Source organism: Myotis davidii, unplaced genomic scaffold (genome assembly GCF_000327345.1).
Source record: "Myotis davidii unplaced genomic scaffold, ASM32734v1 scaffold46, whole genome shotgun sequence".
NCBI lineage: Eukaryota > Metazoa > Chordata > Mammalia > Chiroptera > Vespertilionidae > Myotis > Myotis davidii.
Genome location: NW_006383006.1, coordinates 3,163,452 through 3,176,049, shown reverse-complemented (window position 1 = coordinate 3,176,049; position 12,598 = coordinate 3,163,452). Strand labels below are relative to the sequence as shown.

At 38.9% G+C, this 12,598-nt stretch overlaps 1 protein-coding gene across 4 annotated transcripts in view; it reads right to left on the bottom strand.

Annotated features, from left to right (window-relative positions):
* The window catches only part of UBR1 (ubiquitin protein ligase E3 component n-recognin 1), a 148,438-nt gene that overhangs the window by 34,977 nt on the left and 100,863 nt on the right, over positions 1-12,598 (bottom strand). For 3 of the 4 annotated variants that reach the window (XR_001512198.1, XM_006778036.2, XM_015557565.1), the window contains exons 33-38: positions 11,079-11,176; positions 6,667-6,760; positions 5,481-5,629; positions 3,567-3,622; positions 2,459-2,555; positions 432-499 (exon numbers count right to left, since the gene is read on the bottom strand). Coding sequence is in view for 3 of the 4 variants with exons in the window: in XM_006778036.2 (XP_006778099.1) it covers positions 432-499; positions 2,459-2,555; positions 3,567-3,622; positions 5,481-5,629; positions 6,667-6,760; positions 11,079-11,176 (562 nt within the window). In the remaining variant the exon portion in view is untranslated. The remainder of the gene's footprint in view (positions 1-431; positions 500-2,458; positions 2,556-3,566; positions 3,623-5,480; positions 5,630-6,666; positions 6,761-11,078; positions 11,177-12,598) is intronic. The other variant, XM_006778037.2, reaches the window with a different exon arrangement.

The following is a 12,598-nucleotide window of genomic DNA, read 5'->3' as shown; positions in this document are numbered from 1 at the left end:
TTGACAAGATTGAAAAATGAGAACACTCATGAGTGGTCCTTAACAGATGGCATGTGAAACACGAGAAAACTCCTGAGTGGTACGAAATGTGCTAAGATAGCTAAAGCTGTCATTCACTGTTTATAATGTACATAAGTTAAGAAAAAGGGGGAGAGGGAAAGCATTATATATTAGAAAAAGTTTGCTTGTATAATTATAATCAACCGTGACAAGACCTATTACAAAGTAAAGAGTAAATGTGCTTTCATTTTTACAGTGGTTTTGATGGTCTCAGTCAAATCTGTATCTATTTGTAAACACAACAGACAAAAGAGACTTCATAGTTTGAGTACCAAAAGCTTATAATCTTGAACAAAGAGCATAGATTTGAATGAGAACACATGAAATTATAAACTTGAGTGACTTTTAATAAAATTTCACTGAACACTTACCAAAACATGAAATAGATCTATAGATAGAAGGCAAGGTGTATCTTCTGATTTTAGGTTAGGAAGAACAACTAAAATAAAGAAATAATTATAAGTCAGTCAGTAAGACGGCAATGTAGTTAAATATAATGCAAAATGTAAACATCTAAAATAAAAATATACTTGGATTATAGAATAAAGAATCTGATAAACTGGTACATTACAACTTTAAGATATGGGAATCATAATTAAATATAAACTAAACTGAGAAAAGGCTCCTGGAAAGCCTTGGATAAATCTAAGGGTTAGAAGATAGAATATAGGAGGTACAGGTAAAGAAACTAGGATAACTGAAATAGAGATTGTTCAATAAAATTTGCTGAATAAAAAGAATTACTTTTATACAATGTTCTCTACTTTTAGCCCCTAATTAAAAATTTCTAAATGTTCTGTGATAAATAAGTGAATAAATTTGAGATCAGAAGCAGGGAGAGCATGCAAAGCTGTATAAGTGAAATGAGGATGGAGAAGAGCCTCCTGAACAAAATAATGGTTAATATGGATTGATGACTGGAAGGAAATGCAGATAGCTCAAAAGCTATTGACTTTCTAATTTAGTCAGTCTCTAAATTTACAAGTGAGGGAAGAAGTAAGAAGGAAGTAAGTCAAGAATTTAAAACAACAGTAAAGGTTGTCTATATATAAAAATGAGAAAATTAATTATATTTCAATAAAGCTGTATCTTTTCCAAATGAAGGCAAGAAGACACTTTCCAGACTAGGTTAATTTCTTAACCCCCAATTCAAGAGTCTGAACAAAAAGCATTAAAGTTAATTAGGAGCATAGATTTTTGAGTAAAAAATGGGTTCCAGTAGTGGTTATGATTATTTGTCATATGCAAGTGATTTAACTTCTCTAAGTCTACAGTATACACAAGATTGTTAGTAGGTTCATTAGCATATGCATTTAAAGCACTTTTCCGAAGTCTGGCATATACTAACCATTTGATAAATGTTATTAATATTGGCTTTATAAAACAAACTAACATGATCACAGGGTGTTGTCATTAAATAGCTCTTTGTTCTTGACAAGTCACTTGTTTCTAGTTCTTATTTCCTCATATGAAAAATTTTCAGTAATATTTTTGATATATCAGTTAACATATCCATGACACTATCTTATTTTCTTCTGTGTTATAAACTTCTTTGTTCTCAAGACATTTTAATAACTCTAATCTCTTGTCCTGAATTCTATCATCTTTTCTGTCATATTTTGAGGTATTTTAAAAATCATAAATCCCATAATGTGTGATAAGTGCAAAAGCAGGGAGATGCCCTAGCCGATTTGGGCATAGCATCCGCCTGAGGACTGAAGGGTCCCAGGTTCGATTCCAGTCAAAGGCACATACCCAGGTTGTGAGCTCGATCTCCTGTAAGGGGTGTGAGGGAGGCAGCTGATCAATGAGTCTCTCTCATCACTGATGTTTCTCTCTCTCCCTCCTCCCTTCCTTTCTGAAATCAATAAAAATATATTTAAAAAAATAAATAAAAAAGCCGGGAGATTATTTGGAAGTGCTAGTAAAACAAGGTATTCAAATTATGACTGAAATGAAAAGAGATACCAAGAAATTAAAAACAAAAACAAAATAGAACTATGCAAATAGGACAAATTGTTCAACATAGCAAGAGGTCTTTTTGTGTGTGTGCATGTGTGTGTGTCTGTGTATTGATTTAAGAGAGGAAGGGAAAGGGAGTGATAGAAACATCGATGAGAGAGAATCATTGATCTGCTGCCTCCTGCATGGACCCTGCTGGGGATCGAGCCTGAAACCCTGGCATGTGCCCTTGACTGGAATCGAACTTGGGACCCTTCAGTCCACAGGCCAATGCTCTATCCACTGAGCCAAACCAGCTAGGGCTGTATGTTTTTATTTTTGTTTTTGCGTGTTCAAAATGAGTGCAGTATGTTGTTTCTTAACAAATACACTGCCAGCCATGTGATGAAAAAGAAATGTAAATAATAACATAGTAATAATTCAGAGAAGACTCTACCTGATAGGAGACGAATCAGAAGTTTCTGTATCAGGACCTGAGGACAGGTACTCCTCTGTGCAATGGCAAACTGCATTAATGCTTTCAGACCATTATGCTAAGTTGTAGGAAAGGGGAGGATAAAAAGGTAAGGGGAGATAATAGACCTAAGTCATTCACTGTAAAAATAATTAGTTGCAGACTTATTATACATTGTACATTCTTACAAATAAATTACAATATTTTTAATACTTCTATACAATTTTATGACCTTCCCAAATTTTTAATCAATTTTCCATGACAAAGAGGTATTAAAGCTATAATCATTTCAATTTTCATTTAAGTATTCATTTTCACCAGAGTCAATTTCTTAAATGCTTGATCCAATTTATTCTATTGAGACCCATACAAATAAATATGTTAATAGAAATTACAAAATGATGGCAGGAAACCAGTGAATTCAGGGAACAGTGCTTCTATTTCCCAAACAGAAGGAAGAGAACTAAAGGGAAGCCTACTGCGGACTATAAGTGCCCTGTGCCAGCTGTCAGAAGAATAAGAGGGTAATGGCTAGGAAGGAAGTGGTCTAGGAAGTCCTTGGTTGCCCATTCTGTGTTTACGGAACTACTGAGCACATTTCCTAAGTACCATTTTCAGGGCATGTAATGAGGCTTAGGTCTGAGGCAGGAGTACAGTCCTGTAGTGTCAGGATATGCCCACCAAGGAGCCATGGTTTAGTTTTATTCTTTTATTATTATTATAATCATTATTATTCTTGAATTCGGTATGATGATTTATCTAGAGCTAAGCCACCATTAATAACTAAACTTAGAAGGAAAAATGTAGGTTTTTAATTTTGCAATAAACAGAGAAGGGGAGAAAAATTAACTAGTATCATCTCAAATCTCTCTTAATTACATTGAACTACCAAGATTGAGTAAGCTTTAAAGTATACAATAGCCATTCAGGCTCTAGGAGACTGAAGTAGCTCCTTAAAAAACAACAACATAGAATTCTGATAATTTTATAGAAAAAGGAATGAATAAAGAATTTTGAGAAGATAAATTAATTGCAGATTCCTTAAAAGATCATACCATGAGTTACATGTACTCTGTAAGAACACACATACCTGTCTATTTTGAAGTGCTCCAAATAGAGGTTTTCCTTCATCTCCCAAGAGGTTTTCTCAAAGAGTAAAAAAAAAAAAAGTAATAATCCTGAATATTTGGTTTCTGTCTAGCAGATGTTCTTTTACTAATTACATTTTTGACCAGATAATTTGCACTTCTCTGTTTCAAAGTTTCATGTTTAAGTCTATGCCAAAATTTCTAAATTTTTGAGTGAGAGAATATTATAGAGCCAAAGACAGACTGTTTACAAATTGCTACTGTAGAATAATTTCCCTGTAGCAATCTATAAACAATACTTGGGCAAAACAAAGCTTCCTGGTTCATTTTTCCCCTTTTAACATCTCTTCTGGGCAAAAAAAAATTTAAATAAATAATTTTTATATATAATCGCCACCTATTTTTATTATAGTTGACATGTAAGTCAATCTATTGTGTTGAAAAATGCATAAGGCAGATGCAAATAAGTTTACTGTTGTTACAAAGAGTATTAAAAAGAATTATAAAAGATTAAGAGGAAAAAAGGTAAAGTTAAAAATATAAAAAATGAATTCAGGAATATATTCTGCCTTGTTGGCTAGCATATTTATTGCTAAGCTACTCTTTTTCTTTTTTCCCCCCACCAATTCTCAGCAGCAGATACATCTATGAGTGGGGAAGACTTATTTCCTTTTTTCTTCCCCCCCAATATTGTAATGTTCTTAACTATGACAACACATTCTGTATATGTCACTTCATTCTCATGGAAAATGAGATATGTTAGTTAGCAGCTTATGCAGTAGGAATAAAGTACAGTATTATGTCCACCGGATAGAAAAGCAGTATAGTAAAAACAATGTAACACTATGTTAATTAAATAGAGTCCAATTACTAGATTGCAGAACTACATACGAAGATACAGCCCTTTCTCCAGTGAATTTCTCATCTCGTTTATGACAAAACTGTGACCTTTTTTGTTTAGTGTCTAAATATAAATTCTTGATTCCTAATGCTTATATTCCTACACCGAAAGTCAGATTTTATTGTACTTCAACGTATTGTTACTATTTCTCATTTAAAAAAAATATTTTTATTGACTTCAGAGAGTAAGGGAGAGGGAAAGATAGAAACATCAATGATGAGAGAGAATCATTAATTGACTGCCTCCTGTATATTCCACACTGGATATCGAGCCTGCAATCTGGGCAATGTATACTGACTGGGAATCGAACCATGACTTTCTGGTTCATAGTTCAATGCTCAACCACTGAGCTATGCCGGCCAGGCTCAAATATTTTTTGCTTATATTTCCTATTACCATTATTATAGTTAAAAAAGAGATCAATACAAAAATTCCCAGACTAAATGGCATCAGCCCACATTAATGTACTAAAATAGTCTTCAAACAAGTTAAACTATTTAGGGCTATCAGGGATAAAAAGGAATAATTTTTAGTTGGTCAATATTAATTCTATTTTTACTAGAGGTCCGATGCACAAATTTATTGCACTGGGAGGGGGAGGGGTCTCTCAACCCGACCTGCACCTTCTTGCAGCCCGGGACCTCTTGGGGGATGTCCGCCTGCTGGCTTATGCCTGACCCCCCTCCCACCCCCAGGGTCAATCCTAAGCCGGCAGTCAGACATCCCTCTCGCAGTCCAGGGCTCTCACAATCTGGGACCCCTCGCTCCTTACTGCCTGGCTGCAGTGGAGGCAGGAGAGGCTCCCACCACCACCGCTATGCTCGCAAGCCACGAACCTGGCTTCTGGCTGAGTGCGTTCCTCCTGTGGGACCACCAGGGGGCAGCTTCTGAGTTGCGTGTCTGCCCCCTGGTGGTCATGCATGTCATAGTGACTGGTCCTTCTGCTGTTCGGTCGATTTGCATATTAGGGTTTTATTATATAAAACACCCAAACCAGTTGTTTTATAGGCTTTACCTATGGCCTGGAGAGTGAAAGCACATGTGCTCCAGGTCATCATGGGGACTCGAGGATCCGTTTCATCAGGAGGCACTTTCAGTCCAATTCTATACACTGTTGTGGCAAAGAGAATGACCATTTCCTTGATGCTATTAGAGTATTTTATCCTAAAAACAAAATAGAAAAAACTTATATAATGATTTAGTCACAGGAGCTAACTACTGAGAAGTCTAATTAGGTATTGAAGCAACAAACAATTTAACTCCTTTTGACAAAATAAGTTGCCCTTTGTCAAGTTAGAGATTAGAGCCTCTGTAGAAAATGTATTCAGTAAGAAAAAATGAGAAAAACAGAACTGTGTCTCCTGTAAGTAGAAAAATCTTACAAAACAGCTTTACTTCCTATGAAAGATGCAGTAAATGATCACAGCAGAAAAGGGCCTAGACACAAATTAAGGGATTGAACTGAAAAGAAATAAAATTAAGAGGAAAGAGATCAAACATAAGTTTTAGTGTCTGGAAAATGGACCTAGAAGTACTTTTGTGTTGAAAGACTATGTGGGGGGTGTTGATAATACCATGTACATGGAGGGATAATTTCTGGTTTCCTGAACTTCCATTTGTAACAAGTAACACGCATTTTCAGTAGCAGTGGGATACATAATATAAATAAGAATCATAAGTAGAAAAAAGTACCTCATATAATATTCTTTATATAATTCCTGATTTGGATACATTATATTTTTCAAAGTGTCTTCACATAAATATATTTCCAATAATCTTATGAGGTGAGTTAGGAGCTCATTGTCTCAATTTTATAAACAAGAAAAATGAATTGGGGGAGGGGGAGGTGACCTGAAGCTTTTCAGAAGTCACAGAGCAAGTTAGATGTGACTTTAACTGAAGTCTCTTAAATTCTGCTCTTCTTGTAGGTTGGACTAAATATAAATGGCATTATTGTTGGACAAAAATAGTTAATTATAGACATAATTCACCCTAATATATATTACTCTAGTATTTCAAACCACTTAATTTTATTAATACAAATAAAACTCTAGGGAGAAAGAAAAAAGATAAAAATGGGATAAAGAAACAATTTTACAAATAAAACAGGAAGGAAATAAAATACAGAAGCAAGGAAGAATTGTTCTCTACTCTAATTTTCACAACTATCTACAAATTTCTCTTAATACTTAGATACTTACGAAGACTGAATTCCATAACTCAGGATAGAATGGAACTCAAAAGTGGAATCACCCATCCCTTGATCAAATAATACTGGAATTGTTGGGTTTTCTCCTTAAAAATTAAAAGGAAAAAGAAAGAAAAATCATGAGAGTTTAGTCTGACATACACTTTTGTAGCTTTTTAAAGTTATATATGATCATTTTCAAAAACTTTGAAAAAGCTAATAAATAACAAATCTTTCAAAGTTTCTCCATTCAGATAACTTTGTGCGATAGTCTTCTGTTCTCCCTATAACTGTTACACATTAGATTTTTTAAAAAATTGATTTGAGAGAGAGAAAAAGAGAGAGAGATTGAGAGATCTGTTGTTCTATTTATTATACATTAATTGGTTGATTCTTGTATGTGCCCTGAGTGGGGACTGAGCCCACTAGGGCTCATGCTTTTTCAAAAAGAACAATAGCTATAGTACTGTTCTGTATCTTGTTTTTTCACTAATAGATCAGAAATGTCTTTCCACATCAATAACTTTCCACCTTATCTTTTCGTTTTTAATAAATGCATAGTATTCTATTAGTAAAGCAGCATATATTAGTGAATAAGAGCAAAGGCTTTGTAACTAAACAGCCTGGGTTTGAATCCTAGCTCTGCCACTGACTGTTACAAAGACCTTGAGTGAATATTAAACCTCTCTGTGGTCCCATTTCCTCATCAAATCAGAACTGTTGTTCCCCTATCTGGAATAAGTTGTTTTTTTCTTTTTCCTGGTTGCTTTCAATATTCCCCCCCCCCATCTTTGTTTTTTAGCAGTTTGCATATGATCTGAGTGTGGTTATCTTTAAGTTTATCTGTCCGAGGTTCACTGTACTTCTTAAATCTGTCAATTTAAAGTCTTTCACCAAATTTGGTAAGTTTCTAGACATTATTTCTTCAAAAAAAATTTTCTGTACCATCCTTTTTCTTTTTGGGACTTCAATGAAACAAACATTGAATAAAAAATGATTCCATAACGTCCTAAGGCTATCTCTTTTTATTTCATTGCTTTTTCTGTCTACTCTACAGATAGGATAATTTCCACTGATCTATTTCAAAGTTACTGACTCTTATCTCTCAATCTCCATTTTACTACTGAGCCCATCTAGTTAATTATTATTCTAGTAGAGGTCCAGCGCATGAAATCGTGCAGGTAGGGTCCCTAGGCCTAGCCTCCTGCGATCAGGGATATCTTCTGCCCATTCGCCAGTCCCCAGGCTGAACACTGCCTCCACCGCCGGGCTGTCAGGCCATTGGGATCACCAGCTCATCCCCGGCTGCTCGGGGGCTCAGGCCTGTGCGAAAGCAGGCGCTGGAGACTTCACCTCCATGCGTGTGTGCCCAGCCCGCTGCTGATGGAACTTGCTGCCCTCTTGGGGCCACTCACGCGGGTGCCGCCGCCACCGCTGGGGCTTGCTTGAGGCCTGATAGAAGCTGCGGGGCACGCCGCGACCTATCTGCCCTGTGAAAGTGGCCCCGAAAGGGCAGCACGTTCCATCAGCAGCCGGCCCGGTGCACACGCATGGAGGTGAAGTCGCTGGCGCCTGCTTTTCCGCTATGCTGAGCCCCTGAGCAGCCGGGGATGAGCTGGTGACCCCAACGGCCTGACAGCCAGCCCGGTTCTCCCACCACCCACCCCGATTCCCCCGTTCACCATCACTGATCCATCAGAGCCTGCGGGCGGGGGGCAGGGACCAAGAGGTCAGCCGTTCAGCCAGCTTGCCAGTCCCAACCCTCCACCACTCACGGGCCGGGGGCAGGGACTGAGAGGTGGTCAATGCCACCTCATGACAACTGGTTGAGCAGTTGTTCGGTCATGACACTTATGGCCTGTGGCCATTTATTATATAGGACACTAGAGGCCTGATGCACAGAATTCGTGCAAGAGTAGGTCTTCCTTCCACAGCTGCCAGCACCGCCTTCCCTCTGGCACCTGGGACCTGGGCTTCCCTCCAGCACCTGGGACCTGGGCTACTCTCTCGCACCTGGGACCCAGGCTTCCCTCCGGCTGCCAGGAGGCACCTGGCACCGGGCTTCCTTTGCAGCCCTGGCTTCATCCAGAAGGTTGTCTGGTCTAATTAGCATATTACGCTTTTATTATTATAGACTAGTGGCCTGGTGCACAAAATTCGTGCATGGTTGGGGGTTGTCCCTCAGCCCGGCCTGCACCCTCTCCAATCTGGGACCCATAGGGATCGGGCCTAAACTGGCAGTCGGACATCCCTCTCGCTATCCGGGGTCGCTGGCTCCTAACTGCTCACCTGCCTGCCTGCCTGATCACCCTTAACCACTCTGCCTGATGGCCTGCTCGCCCCCACTGGCCTTCTTGCCCCCAACTACCCCCCATGCTGGCCTGCTCACCCCCAACTACCCCCTGCCTGCTGGCCTGCTTGCCCCCAACTGCACCCCTTGCCGGCCTGCTCAACCCCAACTGTGTTCCCCTGCCAGCCTGCTAACCCCCAACTACCCCCCATGCTGGCCTGCTCACCCCCAACTACCCCCTGCCTGCTGGCCTGCTTGCCCCCAACTGCACCCCTTGCCGGCCTGCTCAACCCCAACTGTGTTCCCCTGCCAGCCTGCTAACCCCCAACTACCCCCCAACCCTGCTGGCCTGCTCATGCCCAACTGCCCTCCCCTCCTGGCCTGATTGCCCCTAACCGCCTCTGCCTGGGCCCCGCCACCATGGCTTTGTCCAGAAGGTCTCCTGGTTAGTTAGCATATTACCCTTTTATTAGTATAGTGTGGTTTTTTTTCAATTCTATTATTTCCATTTAGATTTTTTTAGTTTTAGTTTTTTTCTGCTGACAACTCCTATCTTTCCATTCATTTCAAGAATGTTCACCTTTACCTATGTTTCACGATTATATGGCTGCTTTAAACTTTTTGCCTGAAAATTTCAATATTAAAACATCTAAGGATTGGCATTTGATTGTTGAATGATGGTCAGGTTCTTTGTATATTGAGTAATTCTGGATTGTATCTTGAGTATTACTTTGTATAGTTATGGCTCCTGTTAAAATTCTCTAGAAAAATTTATTTTGTTTTGGTGGGTAATTAACCCAATTAGGTTTAACAAGTTCTGTGGCATTGTATGTGTTGGTTCCAGTGTTAGTTTTCAGCACCTTTGTTATACTGTCTGGGTGTGCCAGGATACAAACTACCCGGGGATTCGTCTGGGGCTTGAATGGTGATTTAATGCAGCTTCGATCTCAAAGCTGCTGCTCGGCTTCTTGGGCCCTGTTCTGCACAATGTACAGCTTGGAAGGGAGCCCAGGACTTGTATTGATCTAAAAAATAGACTGCCCTTCTAGAGTGCTTCCTCTCTGGAATTTCCCCCTTAATCTCTAGCTCCAAGGGATCCTTTTCCCCAGTTCTTTGGTCAAAATGATAAGTTTCTCTCAGTTTTAGTCCCCTGTGCTATCAGCAACCTTTTGGGGTAAAACTGTGAGATAAAGAGAAAAAAATAATTGAGGATTCACTCTGCATTCTTTGGAACACAGGGGTCTCCTTTTTCTAATTCCTCTGGCTGGAGGGATTGGCTTTCTCTTATGAATTTAGGCATCTACATGGCAGTGCAGCTCTACGACGGGGGCTAGCCTGAGGAGAGGGTCAGAAGAGGGAGGGGGAACCACAAAAGGAATTTCCTTTACACTCTCCAGGGGCTTCTTTACCTGGTGCTATAGCCAGAGAGCACCTCTCTTGAATTTGTTGCTGGTCATGTCTCTTACAAAGTTCTGTGATTTGGGGTCAAAGCTAGAAAATAAAGGAGGGGGAGGGGGGGCAACCCAGGAAACTCAATGCCTATATTAATCACTCTTCAAATTTTGATTTCTCTCCTTAATCTGTCTGAATTGTTTATTTCTCAGTCTTTAGGTAGTCTTATCTCCAACTGTAAATATATATATATATATAAATGAGAGAACAGTTTTAAAATGTTGTTTTTGTAATTACTATTAATAATAACATTAATAATACTAGTAATAGTAATGGCTAACACATATAGTATTTACAGCTCTACTTTCCATAGGATAACTCAACACTTTAATCAATGAGATAGGTAATATTATTATTCCCACTTTATAAATTAGAAAGTCGAGGGTAAGTAACTTGTCCACGATCATATGAACAGTAAATGATGGATATAAGATTCAAACCCAAGCAGTGTGACTCCAGATTAATCACTGTCTATCCTGCCTCCCAGTATAAAAAAAATTATTAAATCAAGTAAAGTGTTTAAAACTAAACTTAGGGCTTTAAAAACCTCTATTTTCTGATACTTAACAAATATAGACTTTTAAACTATATCTTAAGAGCAATAAGTACATTTTTCTTAGAAAATTTATAGATTCTGATACTTAAATCCCACATAGCTAAGTAAAAGATAATTGTAAGCACACCTTTGGCATGTTTTATATTATAACCTGATATTCTTGCCAGAACAGTTGGTATCCATCGTGCCAGGGTCAAAAGCTGAGCAAGGGCTTCTGCATTCTCACTGAAAAGAGATATTGAAAACTTATTAAAGCCATTGGCACAAAGTCAAGCTGAAAAGCTGAATTTGTGGAGTTCTTCCCTTGATAAATGGATATATAAAGAAGTCAAATTCTGTCCTGACTGGTGTGGCTCAGTTGGTTGGAGCATTATCCCGTGCACTGAAGGGTCACAGATTCGATTCCTAGTCAGGGCACACACCCACCCAGTTGCGGGTTCCATTCCTGGTTGGGGAACATACAGGACAACCAATTGATGTTTCTCTATCACATCAATGTTTATCTCTTTTCCTATCCCTTCCTCACTCTCTAAAATAAATATATTTTTTTAAAAAGAAGAAAAGTCAAATTCCTCCACATTAACTGCCTATGTGATAGAGCACATGTGCCTAAAAAAGTAGTTTTGGGAGGGAGGGGAATTTTAAAAGTACAAGGAATAAGATTCCACCCATATTCCCATTGATTCACCATTCTTTTTTGTTTGTCTGTCTGTTTGTTAATCCTCACCAGAAATATATTTTTCACACTGCTTTTTCAAAGAGAAAAGGAGGGAGGGAAGGAGAGAAATATCTATGTGAGATCTCATACTGACTAGTTGCCTCCTGCATGCTCCCCTACCAGGGAGCAACCTGCAATCCAGATATGGCCCTTGACTGGGAATCAAACCTGCAACCACTCGGTGCATGGGCCAACACTCTAACCAGAGCCACAAAAGCCAGGGCTGGAATCACCATCCTTGTTGCTCAAATAAAAAACTAGGTGTTGCCACTGATTTCTCTGATGCCCTCACACTCCACATTCTAATTTATCAGCTAGTCTCACAGGTTTTGCCTTCTAAATATATCCTAAGTTGACCACCTCTTTCTACCTCCATTATTAATCTAATCCAAGTCATATCTGAACTAGTTCAATAAACTAGTTCCTGCTTCTGCAAGGGTGTTTCATTATTATATGTGTATGCATCATACAGCAGAACCAGAGGGTTCTTTTAAAAATGTAAATCAGATCAGATCACTCCCGTGTTCAAAACACTCCAATGGTTTCCCATCACACAAAGTATAATCTTAGCTCATTCATAGCCCTTTTTTGATCTGGCTTTTCACTTGCTCCATTCCAACCATGCTGCCTTCTTGCTGTGCCTTGAACATGCAGACTGTGTTCCTACTTCAGGGCCCTAGCTCTTTTTTTTTCCTTCTTTACATGGATTACGTCTCATTTATTTTTCACAACATCCCCATTAGTTATAAACTTTTTTTTAAATTCTTTATTTTTTAAAGTATTACCTAAGTCTCCTTTTTCCCACATTTACCTCTCCCCAGCCTTTCCCACCCCCAGCACATGTCTTCACCCCCGTAGTGTATGTTCCATTGGTCATGCTTACATGCATGCATACAAAACCTTTGGTGGATATTAAAATCACCTTTATT